The sequence below is a fragment of the Dendrobates tinctorius genome, unplaced genomic scaffold (assembly GCF_039654945.1).
Source record: "Dendrobates tinctorius isolate UK_male_01 unplaced genomic scaffold, ASM3965494v1 ptg000211l, whole genome shotgun sequence".
Lineage (NCBI taxonomy): Eukaryota > Metazoa > Chordata > Amphibia > Anura > Dendrobatidae > Dendrobates > Dendrobates tinctorius.
In genome coordinates, this window is record NW_027361878.1 from 14,178,701 (window position 1) to 14,200,882 (window position 22,182).

Sequence of the window (22,182 nt, forward strand, 5' to 3'; positions counted from 1 at the left end):
TGCAGCGCTTCAGAGAATTTACCCCTAGTGTACAGTCATAGAGTTTTAAAGGGTATGGCCGCTACCTTGACGACCCCTTTAAATTCTCAAAAGGTGTTTTCCAACTTCCAAAACTTTAAAAAACAAATGGAGAGATGATTCTAAAATAATAAAAGAAGGTGTAGAATCCGATGGTCTCCACCAGGAAAGAAAGATGACATCCCGGTATAGTCACCTCACCACTGAGGCCTGTGATTGGCTTCAGTGGTCTAGTGAATGGAATAGGACATCTGAGGCACAAGCGTAAAAGTAAATTGGGGAGAGGTGACAGTAAAACAAGCCAAACAATTGCCCATTTTTACACGTCGGGACAGATTTATCAAAACTGTCCAATAAAGAAATGTTTTGTTGCCGACAGCAACCAATCACAGCATAGCTTTCATTTTACAAGAGTGATTTAAGATATGAAAGCAGAGCTTTGATTGGTTACTATGAGCAACATAGTGCTTCTTTTAGACTGTTCTCATAAATGAGACTCCTAGGCCCCGACACATCAAGACCGGCCTCGCTAATGAAGAAGGCGAGGTGCGAAATGGATTGTGCCTCATCACAACTTTGACAAACAGGGGTCGTCGTGCCCCCCATCCCACTCCAGCATCACCCACTTTGTCAGACCTGAGCAAAAATGGAGTGAAAACACCAAAAGTCACAAAATTTTGTCGCAGCCTCTGTTTTTTTATTTTTTATGTTGGTTTTCTGGAGTAAAAGCTTTGCGAATTTAGGCCATTAACTGTATTACATAGCTAGCATCCGCTTCTAACAGCCGCTATCGGCGCTACCACCATCTGCCCCACCAACCTCTACCGCGATGCGATTATGGGGTGCCGATGGGCTGCTGCAACAGCCGGGGGGCGAGAAATAGGAACCCATGCCTGGCATGTGAATGTGATCTCCAGCCATAAACTGGGCGTCAGAGAAAACCGTCATTTTTAATACATAAAGCAATACTGGAGTACTGCAATATATAGGACGAGCGACCAAAAAACAGGTCAAAAATATATATAAAAAAAAAAGGACAAAAAAAAACAAAAAACCAAAGATTTGATTCACCTCTTTTCTTCAGTTGAAAATAAACGGAATATTAATGTAGTAAAAATTAAACACCCAACCCCCCTAAAAAAAAAAAAAAACAATGATGGGATTATATTTGTGTTCCCACCATTTCACCACGTTTGGAATTTTGTTTGCAGACTTCCTATACTTTATATGGGAAAATAAATGGTGTCATCCAAAACTACAGCTCGTCCTGTAAATACCAATACCTTGTTACATCTATGTTGATGGGATTTTTTTCTTAATGGCTACTTGAAACATGGATGGAAAAAAAATAAAATACAATAACGCAAAAATCGGCTCTATCCTTAACGGCCTCTCAGCGCATAAAAGACAGTAGAAACATTTCTTTTTTATAGAGAAACTTTAACCCCTTAACGACCGCCGACACGCCTTTTAACGGCGGTAATTAAGGGTACTTAAACCACAGCGCCGTTAATTCACGACGCTGTGGAGAAAGTAAATAGCGCCCCCCAGTGTAGGATTTTCTCCGGGGTCTCGGCTGCCAGGGGTAGCCGAGACCCCAGAGAACATGAATCGGGTCGGTTTTTACTGACCCCGCTTTTGCGATCGCTGTTATTAACCCTATAACAGCGACCGCAAAAAAAAAAAGCAGTGATTTTGCATTTAATTTCTCTTTCCTCTGATGTGATGGCACATCAGAGGAGAGAGAAATAAGGTCCCCAATCCCCCCCCTGTACCTCCCGGTGGTCCTCTGTCCCCTCCCGGTGGTCCTGGGTCCCTGCGGCTTCTTCCGGTGGGCGCCGCCATCTTGGATCCAGAGAAAATGGCGGGCGCATGCGCAGTGCGCCCGCCGGGAATCTGCAGGCTCCGGCCGGCAGATTCCATTCATTCATTTTGATCACTATGATAAATTATCAAAGTGATCAAAAAAAAAAAAAAAAAGTAAATAGCCCCCCCGTTTATCACCCCCTTAGATAGGCAAACATAATGAAATAAAGAAAATATTTTTATTGTCATTTTTCCCATTAGGGCTAGGGTTAGAATTAGGGTTAGGGTTGGAATTAGGGTTAGGAATTAGGGTTAGAATTAGTGTTAGGGTTGGAATTAGGGTTAGGGCGAATTAGGAGTAGGGTTAGAATTAGGAATTAGGGTTAGGGGTGTGTTGGGGTTAGGGTTGGAGCAAGAATTGAGGGGTTTCCATCATTTACCAACTTTGGGGGGTCTAATTTCTTTTACCCTTGGGAAAATAAAATAATTGGGGGCTTAAAAAAAACAAAAAAAAACAAAACACTTTTGTGGAAAAAAAAAAAAAAAAAAAGACTTTTCATGGCTCTGCGTTTATAAACTTCTGTGAAGCACTTGGGGGTTCAAAGTGCTCACCACATATCTAGATAAGCTCCTTCAGGGATCTAGTTTCCAAAATAGGGTCACTTGTGGGGGGTTTATACTGCTAGGCACATCAGTGGCTCTGCAAACGCAACATGACACCCGCAGACCATTCCATCAAAGTCTGCATTCCAAAATGGCGCTCCTTCCCTTTCGGGCTCTCTCATGCGCCCAAACAATGGTTCCCCCCAACATATGGGGCATCATCGTACTAAGGACAAATTGCACAACAACTTTTGTGGTCCAATTTCTCCTGTTACCCTTAATAAAATAAAACATAGCGGGCCAAAAAAATCATTTTTGAGGAAAAAACATGGATTTTTGTGATAACTCACCGTAAAATCCTTTTCTCCGTGGCACTCATTGGGGGACACAGATACTGTGGGTGTATGCTTCTGCCGCTAGGAGGCTGACACTAAGTGAAAAAAAGAGGTTACCTCTTCCGCCGTATACACCCTCGCCCCTATTGCGGGCGGAAATCAGTTTGGTGCCAAAGCAGGAGGAGGACAACAAAATCAGCCTTAATACAGGTACAACATGTCCAAAACACCACCCTTATATCAAATTAGTAAATGCATATAAATTTAAGCAAAACAAGAGCCAACTGGCTAATAGGGTGGGTGCTGTGTCCCCCAATGAGCGTCTCGGAGAAAAGGATTTTACGGTGAGTTATCACAAAAATCCATGTTTCTCCTTTGCCTCATTGGGAGACAAGGATACTGTGGGATGTCCTAAAGCAGTCCCTGGGTGGGAGATTGACTCACCAATCCAAGCTACATGCACCTCTTGTTTAAAGGTGCGCCACCGCTGCTTGGAGAATCCTTCTACCCAGGCTCGCATCCACCGAGACCTGAGCATGGATATTATAATGTTTGGCAAATGTATGCAGGCTGAACCAGGTTGCTGCCTTGCAAACCTGTTCCGTCGAAGCCTGGTGCCGAAGCGCCCACTGCCCGAGTAGAGTGCGCTCTGATCCCTGCTGGAATCGGCATGCCTCTAATGCGGTAGGACTCCTGATTAGTCAAATGAATCCACCTGGCTATGGTCGATTTTGACGCAGCGAGTCCCTTCCTGCGCCCTTCGGGGAGCATGAACAGCGTGTCCGTCTGACGAAAGGGTGCCTGTTGTGAGTTCATTTTTCCCTTCATCATTGAGGTCTGATGAACTCCCTCCTCTGGTGAAGGAAGGTAGTGAGACTGATTACCAAACACCTGGGCAGCTAGATGATAACTGGGTGGCTGGAATTGAGGACTGGATATAAGGCTGCCGACGCCCTTCTTCCTGGCTGGTGATTTTCCTGCTGGATTCTTGGAGACCAGTCTGATTCCTGCATCTCAAAGCTAAGTTTTTTGAAAACAGATCAGAGACAAAAATGGAATTCAGCTCACCCCCGGCCGGGGATGGCAGAACTCCCAAAAAACAAAGCAAAACAAAAACAAAACTGAAGAGTACAAAGCAGAGCAGAAAAACTTAGCTTTGAGATGCAGGAATCAGACTGGTCTCCAAGAATCCAGCAGGAAAATCACCAGCCAGGAAGAAGGGCGTCGGCAGCCTTATATCCAGTCCTCAATTCCAGCCACCCAGTTATCATCTAGCTTCCTTCACCAGAGGAGGGAGTTCATGAGACCTCAATGATGAAGGGAAAAATGAACTCACAAAAGGTGACGTCCTCGACACGTACCTCCGGAGGGCTCTTACCAGGTCCAACGTGTGAAGAGCCTTTTCCACACGGTGCACCGGTGCTGGACAAAATGAAGGTAAGACATCTTCATTAATGTGAAAAGAGGACACGACTTTCAGCAGAAAAGGAGGGGCTGGTCTGAGCACCACCTTATCCTTATGGAAGGTGAGGAACGGGGCTTGGCAGGATAGGGCTGCCAGTTCTGAAACCCACCTGATAGAAGTGATGGCCACTAGGAACACCACTTTCCAGGAAAGGTACCTCAAGGAGATATCCTGAAGCGGTTCAAATGGAGCTTCCTGCAGAACACTTAGGACTAGGTTAAGGTCCCAAGCATCCATAGGCGCCTTATAGGGAGGTACCAAGGGGGAGACTCCATGAATGAAAGTCTTCACCTGCAGATTGGTAGCAATTCTGTGCTGGAACAGGACGGATAAGGCCGATATTTGTCTCCTGAGGGAACTTGGGGCCAAGCCCAAGTCTAGGCCCGACTGGAGAAAAGACAAGATGTTGGGGATCGAGAATCTCAGCGGAGAAACACCGCGGCCTCGACACCAAGCAAAGAACACCTTCCAGGTGCGGTGGCAAATTCGTGCTGAAGCAGGCTTCCGGGTGCTAATCACTGTAGCGACCACCTGGCTCCCGAAGCCTGCCTGGGTTAGAATCCAAGATTCAACGGCCATGCCGTCAAACACAGGGCCCCTGAGTTCGGGTGGCAAATCGGCCCTTGGGAAAGTAGATCTGGGCACTCTGGCAGGCGCCAAGGAACGTCAGCGAGCAGCTGCATTAGATCTGCATACCACGCTCGACGGGGCCAGTCTGGGGCCAGCAGAATCGCCGGGACCCCTTCCGTCTTGATCTTCTTGATGACCCACGGAAGTAGTGGCAGCGAGGGAAATAGATATGGGAGGCGAAACTGGTTCCATGGCAGAACCAACACATCCACAGCGATTGCCTGCGGGTCCCTGGCCCGAGCGACATGTGGGCACCTTGGCGTTCACTCTGGATGCCATCAGGTCCACATCTGGAGTTCCCCACAGCTGACAAATATGCCCGAAGACTTCGGGATGTAGAGACCACTCTCCGGACGCAAGACCCTGCCGGCTGAGAAAGTCTACCGCCCAATTTTCCACGCCTGGGATGTGGACAGCCGAAATCACCGAGTGGTTTGCTTCGGCCCACTGCAGAACGTGCCCCACCTCACGCATGGTTGCTCTGCTGTGGGTGCCCCCTTGGTGATTTATGTAAGCCACCGCCTTGGCATTGTCCGACAATCCAGATGGGGCGGCCTGATAGAAAGTGATGAAACTTTTGCAGAGCCAGCCGAATTGCTCGTATCTCCAATAAGTTGATCGGGAGGCGTGCCTCCTGTGGCGACCACCGTCCCTGGGTCGTGTGGTGGCGAAACACCGCTCCCCAGCCGAGGAGACTGGCGTCGGTTGTCATCACCAGCTAATGGTCTCGGGGGAAAGGTTTCCCCTGGGTCAGAGAGGAACTGGTTAACCACCATCCGAGCAACTGTCTGACTTGAAAGGACAGTCGGCACTGCCGATCGAGCGTGAAGGGATTCTTCTCCCAAGCTGACAAAAGGACATGCTGCAGGGGGCGAAGATGGAACTGGGCGAACGGTACCGCTTCCATTGCTGCCACCATTTCCCCTAGACTCCTCATCCCGGATCGGATGGTATGAGGGACTGGTTGCCGAAGTGTCCGGACTCCCTGCCGGAGCGCTAGCACTTTTTCCTGAGGGAGAATTACCAACCCTCGGCGAGTGTCGAGAATCATTCCTAGGAAGATCTTTTGAGGTGGCACAAGGGATGACTTCTTCGCATTGACCAACCACCCTAAGCGGGCAAGAGTATCTAGCGTGATGTTGACATTTTCCTCGCATGCCCGTATTGAAGGGCCTTTGACCAAGAGGTCGTCCAGATGAGGCAAGACGACTATGCCTCAAGAATGCAGTATGGCCAGGACAACTGCCATAACCTTTGTGAGCACTCTGGGAGCCGTGGCTAGCCCGAAGGGTAGTGCTATGAACTGAAAATGTAGATTGCTGATGGTGAAGCGTAGAAACCTAGGAGGAAAAATGGGAATATGCAGATATGTGTCCTGGATATCTATTGAGGCCAAGTATTGTCCCTGCTCCAAGGCCGATATGACTGACCGGAGAGACTCCATCCGGAAATTTCTGATCCTGATGAAATTGTTCAAAAGCTTCAGGTCCAAAACAGGCCTGACAGACCCGTCCTTTTTGGGAACCGCAAAAAGGTTGGAATAGAACCCCTGATTTGTTTCGTGTCCAGGCACTGGAACAATGACTCCATTGTGCTGGAGAGATTTGATGGCTCCCAATAGAGCCCTTGCCTGGGCATCCACTCTGGGAAGCCGGGAAAGAAAAAACAGTCTTGGCGGGTATCAGACAAAATTCTATTTTGTAACCTGAGGCCACCAATTCCTTTACCCATGCGTTGTGAGCGACATTGGCCTAGACGTGGAAAAACCAGAGTAGGCGGCCGCCCACCTTGCTGGTGTCGTCTGGTAAAGGCCTCGAGTCATTTGGCCGAAGATCTTTGGGATCTGGATCCCCTCAATCTGGGCTGCTGAGTACGCAATCTCCCCAATGGGTTGGCTCTATAAGACCTGCTGCTCCCTACCCTGGTTTGGGCGGCCTGAGGCGGCGGAATTGGCCGCTGTAGTCCATCCGGTGTTGCGAAAGGCCCGAAAACGTGCCTGAAACGGGTGACGAAAAAGCGGTTTGACCTTTTGTTGAGGGAGAAACACGCTCTTTCCTCCTGTGGAGTCGGAGATAAGTTGATCCAACTTCTCCCCAAATAGGTGGCCGCACTGATAAAGCAGGGAAGTCAAGGACTTCTTAGAAGTAGAATCGGCTCGCCATGTCATTAACCATAGGGCTCTTCTGATCGAAATTGCATTAGCGGCAGCAAGTGCCGAGCAATTGGCCGCATCCAAAGACGCATTGATTACATAGTCTCCGGCCATCGCCATCTGACCTGCGACCTCCGAAATCTCTGCCGGTACAGTTGTGGCCAAAATTATTGACACCCCTGCAATTTTGTCAGATAATACTCAGTTTCTTCCTGAAAATGACTGCAATCACAAATTCTTTGGCATTATTATCTTCATTTAATTTGTCTTAAATGAAAAAACACAAAAAGAATTGTCCTAAAGCCAAATTGGATATAATTCCACACCAAACATAAAAAAAGAGGGTGGACAAAAGTATTGGCACTGTTCGAAAAATCATGTGATGCTTCTCTAATTTGTGTAATTAACAGCACCTGTAACTTACCTGTGGCACCTAACAGGTGTTGGCAATAACTAAATCACAATTGCAGCCAGTTGACATGGATTAAAGTTGACTCAACCTCTGTCCTGTGTCCTTGTGTGTACCACATTGGTCTTCTTTCTTTTCTCCATGCTCAAAGAACTGTCTGAGGACTTGAGAAACCAAATTGTGAGGAAGCATGAGCAATCTCAAGGCTACAAGTCCATCGCCAAAGACCTGAATGTTCCTGTGTCTACCGTGCGCAGTGTCATCAAGAAGATTAAAGCCCATGGCACTGTGGCTAACCTCCCTAGATGTGGACGAAAAAGAAAAATTGACAAGAGATTTCAACTAACGATTGTGCGGATGTTGGATAAAGAACCTCGACTAACATCCAAACAAGTTCAAGCTGCCCTGCAGTCCGAGGGTACAACAGTGTCAACCCGTACTATCCGTCAGCGTCTGAATGAAAAGGGGCTGTATAGTAGGAGACCCAGGAAGACCCCACTTCTTACCCCGAGACATAAAAAAGCCAGGCTGGAGTTTGCCAAAACTTACCTGAAAAAGCCTAAAACGTTTTGGAAGAATGTTCTCTGGTCAGATGAGACAAAGTAGAGCTTTTTGGGCAAAAGCATCAAAATAGAGTTTACAGGAGAAAAAAAGGCATTCAAAGAAAAAAACACGGTCCCTACAGTCACACATGGCGGAGGTTCCCTGATGTTTTGGGGTTGCTTTGCTGCCTCTGGCACTGGACTGCTTGACCGTGTGCATGGCTTTATGAAGTCTGAAGACTACCAACAAATTTTGCAGCATAATGTAGGGCCTAGTGTGAGAAAGCTGGGTCTCCCTCAGAGGTCATGGGTCTTCCAGCAGGACAATGACCCAAAACACACTTCAAAAAGCACTAGAAAATGGTTGAGAGAAAGCACTGGAGACTTCTAAGGTGGCCAGCAATGAGTCCAGACCTGAATCCCATAGAACACCTGTGGAGAGATCTAAAAATGGCAGTTTGGAGAAGGCACCCTTCTAATATCAGGGACCTGGAGCAGTTTGCCAAAGAAGAATGGTCTAAAATCCCAGCAGAGCATTGTAAGAAACTCATTGATGGTTACCGGAAGCAGTTGGTCGCAGTTATTGCGGCTAAAGGTTGTGCAACCAAGTATTAGGCTGAGGGGGCCAATACTTTTGTCTGGCCCATTTTTGGAGTTGTGTGAAATGATCAAAGTTTTGCTTCATTCTCTTTTGTGTTTTTTCATTTAAGACAAATTAAATGAAGATAATACCAAAGAATTTGTGTTTGCAATCATTTTCAGGAAGAAACTGTATTATCCGACAGAATTGCAGGGGTGTCAATACTTTTGGCCACAACTGTAGATCCTGCGCGACATTGTTTAATGCTTCTGACCATGATATCATAGCCTTGGCTACCCAAGTTGCTGCGAACGAGGGAGCGAGTGCTGACCTGACGCCTCATATACTGAGCGAGCTAAGCTCTCTATAAGGCGATCCGTGGGATCCTTAATCGAGGAAACACTAGGGACGGATAGCAGGGTCTTAGTGGCTAGGCGCGAAACCGGAGGATCCACCATCGGGGATTCCATCCATCTTTTACGGAGGTCCGGAGCAAATGGATACCTTGTTTCGAGTGCCTTTTGACCCGAGAAACGCCTGTCTGGACGTTCTCTGTGCTGCTGCACTATGTCCTCAAACTCCGGGTGAGAGGAAAAATTTCTGTGCGGGCGCTTCACTCGCTTAAATGCCACTTTATGCCCCGTAGCCGCTGCGGGATCATCCTCAATCCCCAGGGTCTGATTGACGGCTTCCATGAGGCTGTCCACTGTTTCACGTGACCCTGAAGTGTCCAGGTCAAGGGGCTCGTCTGAGTCGCAATCTGAGGTCTGCTCGCTATCAACCACTGGTGATGGGGAGCGAGAAGCAGAGCTTACGGATGCCAAGGCACCGGATGGACTGGGGGACAAAGTGTGGATTCGTTTTCTCCGGGTCTGCCTGGAGTGAGAGCGGCCCCTGCAGGCTGGAGGCTTTTGTGAGGTGGAGGTTCCCTCTAAGGCCGGCGAGCCATTGTCCCTGCCCCTATCTGGGGCTTGAAGGGACTCTATTGCTCTCGTAAGCGACGCCATGGACTGTGACAGTGATCGGGCTCACTCCGGGGGATTTGACACATTGGTCACGGTCGCAGGGGAGGGCTCCTGGGTGCGTTCGGATTTGCAGGCTTCGCAAAATCGCTTGCTCTGCAGCTCGACAAGAGATGCATGCAGCGTAAAAGAACGTGTGCCTCTTTGCCTTTTCGGACATGCTGTATCTGTCCGCTGCTGGGGATGGAGGGAGGAGGTATCACCTCGTTTTCCCTGTAGCGTGGCCTCTCGGGCAGCACTTACCCCAGTCCTGCACCCCCCCCCCCCGGCCTGGCTGCTTCCTTCAAATCGCGCGCCACCAGCTGTGGGAGTGAGCCAGCATGTAAAACCACTCTAGTGGCGGTGCTTCCGTTCTGCGGCCTAGCCGCGCTCCGAAGCCGGGACCTAAATTTTTTGCCGCCGCCCAGTGCGGTACACAAAAAACATGGCGCCACTAACTGCGCAGCGCCGACTGACGGATCCATCCACCCTCAGCCTTGCATGGCCGCCCTCAGCCTTGCATGGCCGGTGGCTTCTGCCGGCTGGGGGCTCCAGCCCTGAGATTTTTCACAGGAGCCCTCCCATACCCTCTCCTCACCGGCAGGTATGTGAGGGGGCCTTGATAAAATAAGACGGTGCAGGCACCCTAGCTCCATCTAACCCCTTCCGGGGGTGAGGAGAGGGACCGTCCGCCACCTTGCAGCACCGCAGTCTAAGCATTGGTGGAGCAGTGGGGGCCGCACGGACTAGTCTTGTGCCTCTGTACAGCCTGTTAGCACCGCTCCCGCTGCCATACTCACCGCTCCTGCTTCTGCCCCGACTCTCTCCTCTGACGCGTCCTGCACGCGCGCCTCCGCTTCCCTTGCTTTCCGGCGACCGGCGTCCCGACGTTCTCCTCCACTTCCCTCGGCCGCGCGCACTGTGCCTCTGCGCACGCGCCGGAGGGATAAGCCGCACGCTGCTACCGGCAGCCACCTGTCTGCCGTGACCTGACCCGGACCAGCCCCCCGACCTATCAGAGGCCACCACCAGGTATTTCAGGCCGCCCTCCCTTAGTGGAGGCGCCTGACTATTGAGTTGCCTCTCGGTTGTCTAGGCCGTGCTCCCTGCTGCTTGTTCCTTGCTAGCTGCTTTCTAGTTTATTCCTTGTGTTTTGTGCCTCCTGTTAGTTCCTGTGTCCTCAGTGTTCCTCTGTCCCTCTGGTCGTTCCTCCTGCCTAACCCTTGTGTCTCCTTCCTTTTCAGTTCGCCTCTTCCTGGACCCCCCCCTTCCTCCGTCCTTCTCCTCTTCCGCAGTCGCTGGACCCTGGTTCCTCTCTGGACCTTCCTCTGTTCCTCATCACTAGTTCACCCTCCTGAGCCGACCCCTGGTCCTGGCTGCCGTGGCGCTAGAACTTCCCGAGTCTGTTCCCTAACGGTCCCTGTATAGGGGTCGGTCCACTTGGTGCGCTCGCTCGGGGAGAGCTCGGCGCCACAGTCCAGTGGGTCCACTCTCGTCACCTGTGTCCACAACGTAACACAGCCCATGGTTTCAATACCTAGGGGTGGTCAGAGCTAAGTCCGGCATTGTGTCCCACGACGCGGGAGAGGATACGTGGAGGGACACTCGCACGTGCTCGCCCGTTGTTGGTTTGGGGAAATCGGACCCTTTCAATAGGATCCGTTGCCCCTGTCACAACTTCATGGAAAAAGACAAAAAGAAAAAAAACCCAGACGTGTGCCTCCAAGGACACTAAGCAAAAAACTGATTTCCGCCCGCAATAGGGGCGAGGGTATATATGGCGGAGGAGGAGCTAACCTCTTTTTTTCCCTTAGTGTTAGCCTCCTAGCGGCAGAAGCATACACCCACAGTATCTGTGTCCCTCAATGAGGAGAAAAAGTGATTTTTTATTTTCACTGCTCTGTGTTATAAACTTCTGTGAAGCACTTGGGGGGTTCAAAGTGCTCACCAAATATCTAGATAAGCTCCTTCAGGGGTCTAATTTCCAAAATGGTGTCACTTGTGGGTTTTTTTCACTGTTTAGGCACATAAAAAGCGACATGGCGTCCAATCTCAATTCCAACCAATTCTGCATTGAAAAAAGGTCAAACGGTATTCCTTCCCTTCTGAGCTCTGCCGTGCGCCCAAACAGTGGTTTACCCCCACATATTGGGTATCAGCGTACTCAGGACAAATCGCACAACAACTGTGGGGGTATGATTTCTCCTGTTACCCTTGTAAAAATAAAAATTTGGGGGCAAAAATATCATTTTTGTGGAAAAAAAATGATTTTTTATTTTCACGGCTCTACATTATAAACTTCTGTGAAGCACTTGAAGGTTCAAAGTGCTCACCACACATCTAGATAAGTTCCTTAAGGGGTCTAGTTTCCAAAATGGAGTCACTTGTTGGGGGTTTCCACTGTTTAGGAACATTAGGGCTCTCCGAACGCAACATGGCATCCGATCTCAATTGCAGCCAATTCTGTGTTGAAAAAGTCAAACGGCGTTCCTTCCCTTGCGAGCTCTGCCGTGTGCTGAAAAAGTGGTTTACCCCCACATATGGGGTATTGGTGTATTCAGGAGAAATTGCACAATAACTTTTCAATTGGTTCTGAAGTAAATTTTTTGCAAAAAAAAGTTAAATGTTAATTTTTTCCTTCCGCATTGCTTTAGTTCCTGTGAAGCACGTAAAGGGTTAATAAACTTCTTGAATATGGTTTTGAGCACCTTGAGGGGGTCTAGTTTTTAGAATGGTGCCACTTTAAGGGTATTTTCTGCCATATAGACCCCTCAAAATGACTTTAAATATGATGTGGTCCCTAAAAAATATGGTTTTGTAAATTTTGTTGTAAAAATTAGAAATCGCTGGTCAAATTTTAACCCTTATAACTTCCTAACAAAAAAAAATTTTGTTTCCAAAATTGTGCAGATGTAAAGTAGACATGTGGGAAATGTTATTTATTAAGAAATTTATGTGACACATCTCTCTGATTTAAGGGCATAAAAATTTAAAGTTTTAAAATTGAAAATTTTTCGCCATATTTCCTTTTTTTTCATAAATAAACACACGTCATATCGAAGAAGTTTTACCACTATCATGAAGCACAATATGTCAGTCACGAAAAAATCTCAGAATCAGCAGGATCCGTTAAAGCGTTCCAGAGTTATAACCTCATAAAGTGACAGTGGTCAGAATTGTAAAAATTGGCCTGGTCATTTAGCTGTAAAATGGCTCTGTCACTAAGGGGTTAAAATACAATTTACCTGCATCTGTTATAATTGAATGCTTATGTTGATAGAGTCAGTGAGCTAAATATAAAATTACATCAGGGCTCGGAGCCGGTGGCTCTCAGGCATTGTGCTGTGTGACGCATACAGTCGCTGATGACGCTCCTTTATGCAATGGCATCCTGAGTTTTCGGGCTCATTCACACGTCCGATTTTTGAGTACATGTCTTTTTATTACAAATAGCACTAGTTCCTACAATAATGAATGGAGCCGTCCACATGGTCGTGATTTTTTAAGGCCCGCACAAACATGTCTGATATTGATCCGAGTGTCAGATGAAAACTGGCAACGTAAAATTTTTTCATAGACTTTTATATTGGAAAATATGGAGAAACTTTTTTTTTTCTATCCGAGAAAATTAATGATATTTGGACGAGCCCCCAGTCTGAAATCTTCATTCATTCTCAGACCCCGGGTTACGCAGTTTTGACTCGTGTATTCCAGGATGCCGTCTCTCCCTTCCAATATCCTATTATGTAATAGACTAAAACTGGCTAGAAACTCCAGATAATAAAAGAGCGAGCTAAAAAATGGCAGAAATTACAAGTTTAGCATACCAAGCAGAGCAGATAACAATGATAACAGTAATAGGAAGAGGACATGTGTACCTTCAGCATAGCAAGGGTCAAAAAGCGCTAAGTCATTGGGATCCAAGGGTTTTGGAGCTGGAGCAGGATTTGCAGGGTCTTCCTCCAATGTTTGGCATAGGTCTTCACCGAGATCAAACAGTAAATCAATATGACTTGGTTCTGCGAAAAATAAGTAAAATACAAAAATCCCCTCTACATTATCAGGAAGTTTGAGTTTTCAAAAAAATCCATTTTGATAGACCCTAGTATGACAGAGTTATTAGAGTCCCTAATTCAGGACCCACATCTGTTACCCAAAGTAGAGAAAGGATCAATATCTTAAAAGTGTATTAAAGTTTCAGCAAATAAAAGTTTAATGAAAAGTTATACAAAGTTTCTAATATTTGAATCAATTTGCTTTTCATACTGCTCGTTACTAAATACTACTCTAACGACTGTACTGTTACCAGCCCGGCACCAGTGGCTGCACTACACGTCCAGGGCTGGCTTTATGCAGTGATAAGAAACAATTAAAGCAATTTTCCGGACATACAGTATTGAGGACCCATCTCTTATCCCCTTTACCCCCAAGGGTGGTTTGCACGTTAATGATTGGGCCAATTTTTACAATTCTGACCATTGTCCCTTTATGATGAGGCAATAACTCTGGAACGCTTCCACGGATCCCGCTGATTCTGACATTGTTTTCTCGTGACATATTGTACTTCATGATAGTGGTAACATTTCTGTGACATGACTTGTGTTTATTCATGAAAAAACAGAAATTTGGCGAAAATATTGCCATTTTACAACTTCTGAATTTTCATGCCCTTAAAGCACAGAGATGTGTCACACAAAATACTTAATAAGTAACATTTCCCACAAGTCTACTTTACATCAGCAAAATTTTGGAACCAAATTTTTTTTTGTTAAGAAGTTATAAGGGTTAAGAGTTAACCAGCGATTTCTCATTTTTACAAGAAAATTTACAAAACCATTTTTTTTTTTTAGGGACCACCTCACATTTGAAGTCACTTTGAGGGGTCTATATGAAAGAAAATACCCAAAAGTGACACCATAAAAAAACTGCACCTCTCAAGGTGCTCAAAACCACATTCAATAAGTTTATTAACCCTTCAGGTGCATCACAGGAATTTTTGGAATGTTTGAAAAAAAAGGAGATTTTTGTGTACTCACCGTAAAATCTCTTTCTCTTAGCCTTTAATTGGGGGACACAGAACTGTGGGTGTTATGCTGCTGTCCACTAGGAGGCGACACTATGCATAATCTGAAAAAGATTAACTTTGGCTCCTCCTCTGCAGTATACACCCCTGGACGGCGTCAGCCTTCTCCAGTTTTGTGCAAAAGCATTAGGAGGAATATACCAGAAACATAACCATGCCTGTAAGAAGACTACTATAAACGAGCTCAAGCAATATGAGAACCCAACCGTAACAACGGCCCGCAAGGGCAACAGGGTGGGAGATGTCCCCCAATTAAAGGCTAAGAGAAAGATTTTACGGTGAGTACACAAAAATCTCCTTTACTCTGTCGCCTAATTGGGGGACACAGAACCGTGGGACGTCCCAAAGCAGTCCCTGGGTGGGAAGCAGTGGACGAATATTGTGCTGACAGTCCCCTAGATTTCGGGTACTGCTGCCTGCAGGACCCGTCTACCCAGGCTCGCATCCGCTGAGGACTGGGTATGCACTCTGTATTGTTTTGTAAATGTGTGCAGGCTAGTCCAAGTGGCTGCCTTATACACTTGATGTGCCGAGGCTTGATGCCGAATGGCCCAAGAGGCCCCTACCGCCCGCGTAGAGTGTGCCGTGATACCGGCCGGAAGAGGAGAATTGACAAGGCGGTAAGCCTCTTGTATGGTGGACTTGATCCACCTAGCAAGGGTGGCTTTGGAAGCCGGCAGGCCCTTGTGAATGCATTCTGGAAGAAGGAAAAGTGAATCAGACTTCCGGAAGGGAGCAGTCCTAGACACGTAAATACGCAATGCCCTGACAAGGTCAAGCGTATGCAGAGCCTTCTCCACACTATGAACAGGAACCGGGCAAAGAGATGGTAGTGAGATTTCCTCATTGAGGTGGAAGCTGGACACAACCTTCGGAAGGAAGGATGGGACAGTATGGAGAACCACCTTGTCCTGATGGAAAACCAGAAAGGGTTGTCTGCAGGAAAGTGCTGAAAGTTCGGACACCCTGCGTAGCGAGGTGATTGCCACCAGAAAAACCACCTTCTGTGACAGAAGGCGGAGTGAGACTTCCTTAAGGGGTTCGAAAGGAGGTGTCTGCAATGCTGTCAAGACCAGGTTGAGGTCCCACGTCTCCAATGGATGTTTGTAGGGGGGAACCAATCGGGAAACCCATTGGAGAAAAGTCCTCACTTGCGGCTTGTTAGCAATACGCCTCTGAAAGAGCACTGAAAGTGCTGACACCTGGCTCTTAAGCGAGCCCAGGGATAGCCTGGCGTCCAGGCCTGACTGAAGGAAACCGAGGACCTTTGGAAGAGAGTATGGAAGTGGGACCTGTCCGCGAGATTCGCACCATGTGAAGAAAGCCTTCCAGGTATGATAGTAAATCCTGGCTGAAGCTGGCTTTCGAGCCCTGATCATGGTTTTAATGACGTCCGGTGAAAAACCTGCTTGGGTCAAAACCCAGGTCTCAATGGCCATGCCGTCAAATTGAGAGCCCCTGAGTTCTGGTGGAAGAACGGGCCTTGTGACAGAAGGTCGGGACGTGTGGGGAGACGCCAGGGAGCGTCTGCTGTGAGTTGCAAGACGTCGGCGTACCATGTACGCCTGGGCCAGTCTGGAGCGATCAGGATGGTGGGAACTCCCTCTTGCTTGATCTTGCTCAGGACTCTGGAGATCAGAGGGAGGAGTGGAAAAATGTACAGAAGCTGGAATTGGGTCCAGTCCTGAACCAGGGCATCTGCTCCGAGCGACCGCGCGTCCTGGCCATGAAATTGGGAACCTTGGCATTGAGATGGGATGCCATCAGATCCACGTCCGGGGTCCCCCAGCGATGGCAGATCTGACGAAAATCTTCGGGATGGAGAGACCACTCCCCCGAGTCCATTCCTTGTCTGCTGAGATAGTCGGCTTCCCAGTTGTCCACACCCGGAATGTGGACCGCAGAGAGTACCGACCTCGCATCCTCCGCCCAGTGTAGGATACGTGTTACTTCGTTCATCGCCTGGATGCTGTGGGTCCCGCCTTGATGGTTCACGTATGCCACCGCTGTGGCATTGTCCGACTGTACTCTGATATGAGAGTCTGCTAGCAAGTGATGAAAGGCTTTCAATGCCAGGAAGATGGCCCGAATTTCCAGGATGTTGATGGGCATGTTCGCTTCCATTGGTGACCACTTGCCTTGTGCTCTGTGATGTAGGTGCACCGCGCCCCAACCCGTAAGGCTTGCGTCGGTGGTCAAAACCTTCCATTAACCGGAGAGAAAGGATTTTCCCCTTGCAAGCGAGGTTGGCTTGAGCCACCAGTGCAGGGACCTCCTGGGTTTTCGATGATAACCGGAACTCCCTGTCGAGGGAGAACGGATTCCTGTCCCAGGACTTGAGGATGGCCAGTTGAAGGGGTCTGAGGTGAAACTGGGCAAATGGTACCGCCTCCATTGCTGCTGTCATCCTGCCAAGTACTCTCATGGCATACCGGAGAGATCGGGGGGACTTGCGGAGGAGAGTGCAAACTCCTAAACGGAGGGCCAGTGCCTTGTCCCTGGGGAGGATCACCAGACCCCAGGAGGTGTCGAATAGCAGCCCCAGGAAGGCCAGAGACTGACTCTGGGTAGTCGAGGACTTCTGTAAATTGACTAACCATCCCAGGCAACTCAGTGTCGATTGTGATTGAGACGTTGACCTCGCAGTCCTTGAAGGTGGGGGCCTTGACGAGAAGGTCGTTCAGGTATGGAACGACTACTATGCCTCTGGAGTGTAGAACGTCCATGGTGGCTGCCATGACCTTTGTAAATGTTCTGGGAGCCGTGGCGAGACCGAATGGGAGGGCCACAAACTGGTAATGGTCTTGGTTGAGTGCGAATCTGAGAAATCTCTGATGGGCGGGAGCAATCGGTATATGCAGGTATGCGTCCTGTGTGTCTATGGAGGCGAGATATTCTCCTTTTTCCATGGACGCAACGATTGACCGGAGGGATTCCATGCGAAAGTGACGAACTCTAACATACCTGTTGAGTTGCTTGAGGTCTAGTATGGATCGGACGCTGCCTCCCTTCTTGGGCACCACGAACAGATTGGAGTAGAACCCTCGGAAGCGCTCGTCTGCTGGAACCGATACTATGACTCCTGCTTGCAGGAGGGAAGAAACCGCTTGATGGAAGGGTCGAGCTTTGAGTGGAGGCTATGGAGGAACGGAGAGAAAGAACCTGTGCGGTGGGCTGGTAGTAAACTCGATCTTGTATCCTGAAGACACTATTTCCTTGACCCACTTGTCTTCTGTAATAGGCAGCCAGGCCTGCTGAAAGAGTAGCAGTCGTCTGCCCACAAGTGGGGTGTCTTCCGGAGGGCATGAGTCATGATGAGGGGAAAGTCTGAGCTTTTCCTCCTTTGGATTTTGCCTGGCTTGCTTTTGACTGCCAGTTCCTGTCCGGCCTCTGTGCCGCCCGTGTGTTGTCTCTGCAGGTGGAGCGGTTACGATTTTGTGCTGGGCGCAAGACGGACCAGCCTGAAGAATTCCGAAACGATTGGAAACGAGATTGATTACGTCTTTTAAACGTGCATTTTGGTTTTAGTTGAGGGAGAGAAGCACTTTTACCCCCGGTAGCATTGGATATCATTGTATCCAGCTTTTCACCAAAAAGACGTCCACTGAAGTACGGGAGATTTGTTAGGGACTTTTTTGAGGCCGCATCCGCCTTCCATTCTCTCAGCCAGAGAATACGCCGGATAGTGATGGCGTTTGATGCTATTCCCGCTACCCCTCTTTCAGAATCCAACGCTGCATGGACCATGTAATCTGCCACTACTGCAATTTGCACCGCCTGGTCCGCCAGCTGAGGATTTAAAGCTTGGAGGCCCTGTTGCAATAGATTAGCCCAGGCCATAATGGCCTTGGCTGCCCAAACTGAAGCAAATGCGGGAGCCAGAGAGGGACCTGCCGCTTCGAAGATTGAAAGAGCCATGCGTTCTACCTGTCTGTCTGCTGTGTCCTTGAGGGTTGAGCTGTCCAGCAGTGAGAGAAGTGTTTGTGCTGCCAGCCTAGAGACTGGGGGGTCCAATTCAGGCGGATCTGTCCAATCCTTAGTGTCCTTCTGTGGGAAGGGGTACTTTGCTTCCAAGTATTTGTGTTTGGCGAATTTTTTCTCAGGCTGCGAAAAATGCTTAGAAAGTATTTTTTGACATTCCGGGTGATTAGGGAAGACCTTAGATGGTTTCTGAACACTCTCGAAGGAAATCTTGTGTTCTGGTGCTTCCGGGGTTGGATCAGAAATGTCCAGCACCCGAAGGATGGAAGATATTATATCGTCAACTAGCGCCGTATTGCTAGGGGGACAAGGGACCAGAGTATTCTCTGTTTCATTATCTGATTTAGAGTCACATATGCCCTCTGAGTCTTGCGCATCGCTAAGGAGCTCCCTAGCGGGCGAACTAGAGTGGAGGTGTTCTGTGGTCTGGGATCGTTGTGGAGATCCGCATTGTCTTTATCAGGGGACAGTCTCGGTGACCTGGAGCCACTGTGTCTCTCCCTGGAGGGGGACGACCTAGTGCTATGTGAGGACGCAGATGAACGTGACCTGTGGGTCTGCTTACGTCTCAAACTGTCAGAAGCGGCCTGTCCCTGAGACCGGATGTCCCTTTGCTGGGTAACGTTCATAGCCGAGACATGACCCTGCAGAGCCTGCAGTAGTGTGGAGGTCAGGTTATCTATAGACTGTGTCATAGACTGCGACATCTGAGTCGTCCATTCCGGCGCAGTAGTGGTCGCAGAAGCGTTGGTAGGGACTTCTTGGGGTTCTGATCCTGTGTTTTGGGTACAGTCCCGGCAATGCGGGTACGTGCTGCCGCTGGGGAGAGTGGCCTTGCAGGCTGTGCAGACTGCATAAAAGCAGTCTTGTCTGGTCCTTTTCCTTCAGCCCGACAGTGCCTAGAGGCTGATTAGCAAAGGCCCTACAGGGGTATCTACGCAGAGGAAAAGGAATAGGGGAGCGTTATAGGTTATATGAACTCACAGCTGAGTACAGAGAACCCAGCTGTGATCTTACCCCACCGGTGCGCCCCCTAGGTCCAGCGCCAATAAATCCCAGTCCTGTGCCCCCCAGAGACCGCTGTGCTGCCTTCAGCTTCAGCAAGATAGCCACCGGAATTCTGAGGTGGAGGGGGAAGAGGGCGGAGAGCTGAAAAGGGCGCGCGGAGCTATGCAAAAGCGTGCCCTTCCTGACTCGATCCGCCCCTTCTATGACACTGCAGAGTGTCATTTTCATCATCCAGGGGGCGGGTCGGGAATAAGGCGGAGACTTCGGCTAGGCCGAAGCCGCGGCCTAAATTTGATACCTCATGCCCAGAAGGGCTCCAAGACAGCACGGTTGTCCGGGTGGGGGGGGGGGGGTCGGATTCAAACCAGACCCCCCCGGATTGAATGGTAGGCTAGCGGTGGGGTCATGAGCGCAACCTGGGCCCTGTGGGGGGTCCCTTTGAGGCGCTATGCAGCTGGTGCTGCCGCAGAGACAGGGGCGCAGGGAGCCCTGTCTCTGACAAGTGCCATGCCTGCCTGCACCTCCCTCAGTCCCAACAGGAGCCGGCAGCTGGGCTGGGGTCCCTGGACTTGTAAGTAGCCGAATGGTGCCTGGTACAGGCCCTACCTGCGGTGTCTCAACCTAATGCCCCCAGAGGGGGATTAGGGAGGGTGCTGCTGTCACCATCAGGGGGCTTCATCCTATCCTCGACCTCAACCCAGAGCCCAAGGGAACTGGGGAAGGAGGGGGGGTTCTCGACTTCGAACCAGTACCCGAGGGACTGGGGAAGGAGCGACATGGGGAAGAGCCATCTCGACCTCAACCGGGTACCCCTTAATAGGGGACCGAGGAGAGAGCCATGCCGGGAGTCTCGCTGGAGACACGCTTTTCTTCATCTGTAATCTGTTGAAAAAAAATCAAGGAAAAAACGGAGTAAAAAAAAAAAAAAAAAATCGTAGGTGTGCCTCCTTGCGACACTAAGCAAAAACTGGAGAAGGCTGACGCCGTCCAGGGGTGTATACTGCAGAGGAGGAGCCAAAGTTAATCTTTTTCAGATTATGCATAGTGTCGCCTCCTAGTGGCCAGCAGCATAACACCCACGGTTCTGTGTCCCCCAATTAGGCGACAGAGTAATGAACATTTAACTTGTTTTCACAAAAAATTTACTTCAGATCCAATTTTTTTTTATTTTACCAAGGGTAACAGGAGAAATTAGACCCCAAATACTGTTGTACAATTTGTCCTGAGTACGCAGATACCCCATATATGCAGGTAAACCACTGTTTGGGCGCATGGCAGAGCTCGGGAGGGAGGGAGTGCTGTTTGACTTTTCAATGCAAAATTAGCTGGAATTGAGATCAGATGCCATGTCGCGTTTGGAGAGCACCTGATGTGCCTAAACAGTGGAAACCCCCCAATTCTAACTCCAACCCCAACACACCCCTAACCCCAATCCCAACCATAATCCTAACCACAAACCTTGCACTGCGCATGACAGGAAGTCTCTCAGGCCTGGAGACCCGGATGTCGTCATGACGATATCGGTTCTCTATGGCAGCGATTTAGACCCCGCTTCATGCCGCGGGGTCTCTGATCCAAAGGCAGAGGGGCTTTCAGAGCTGACAGCCCCTCTGCCTGCTCTTGGAACGTTGCAATCATGTTTGATCGCAGTGTTCCGGGGGTTAAAGTGTTGGGAGTAGAGTTGAGCGACTTTGGTCGGATCGGGTTTCGTGAAACCCAGATGAAACAAAATTTGTTTCGGATGAAACTGGTCCGACTAGGGCAAAAAAAGTCGGAGTTTCGTCTGAAACCCATCACAATGCAAGTCAATGGGAAATAAAAGTCGGCATTGAGCGGATGACATTCATCTACTCAATGCCGACTTTTATTCCCCATTGACTTGCATTGGGGTCGGGTTTCAGACAAAATTCCGACTTTTTTTGCCCTAGTCGGACCAGTTTCATCCGAAACAAATTTTGTTTAATTCGGGTTTCACGAAACCCGATCCGACCAAAGACGCTCAACTCTAGTCGGGAGCGGTCCACGACTGCTCCTGGCACTTAGTGCCGAGTGTCAGCTGTGAGAATCAGCTGACACTCGGCCGCGATCAGCCGCGCTCCCCCCGTGAGCGCGGCTGATCGCGTATGACGTACTATCCCGTCTATGGTCATTAAGGCCGAGGGCATATGGACGGGATAGTATGTTAAATGTCAGAAAGGGGTCAGAAAGGTGTTAAATAGGATCTGATTAAGAGGAGAGGACCTGAACTTAAAAGTTCAGGGTTTGTACTAAACACTTAGTGTCCGGTGCTGAGACAGAGAGTTAAAAAGACAGACACAGAGTGAAGCAGACAGATAGAGAGACAGAGAAGCAGAGACACAGAGAGAAGCAGACAGACACAGAGAGAGACACAGAGATAGAAAGACAGCGACATAGAGAGAAGCAGAGAGAAATAGAGAGAGACAGATAGAAAAGCAGAGACACAGACACAAAGAGAGAGACAGAGAAAGAAAGGGACAGAGAGAGAAACAGACATCGATGGAGACAGAGAAAGAGAGACAGAAAGACAGAGACACGGAGAGAAGCAGAC

General features: G+C 49.0%; 1 protein-coding gene across 2 annotated transcripts in view; it reads right to left on the reverse strand.

The window, feature by feature from the left end:
• LOC141058280 (sorting nexin-15-like) overlaps positions 1-22,182 on the reverse strand; it is a 59,016-nt gene that overhangs the window by 13,494 nt on the left and 23,340 nt on the right. Inside the window, exon 6 of one of the 2 annotated variants that reach the window (XM_073554467.1) lies at positions 13,420-13,560. The exons of the other annotated variant lie outside the window; for it this stretch is intronic. Within the exon in view, the coding sequence (XP_073410568.1) occupies positions 13,420-13,560 (141 nt within the window). The remainder of the gene's footprint in view (positions 1-13,419; positions 13,561-22,182) is intronic. 2 annotated transcript variants of the gene reach the window in all.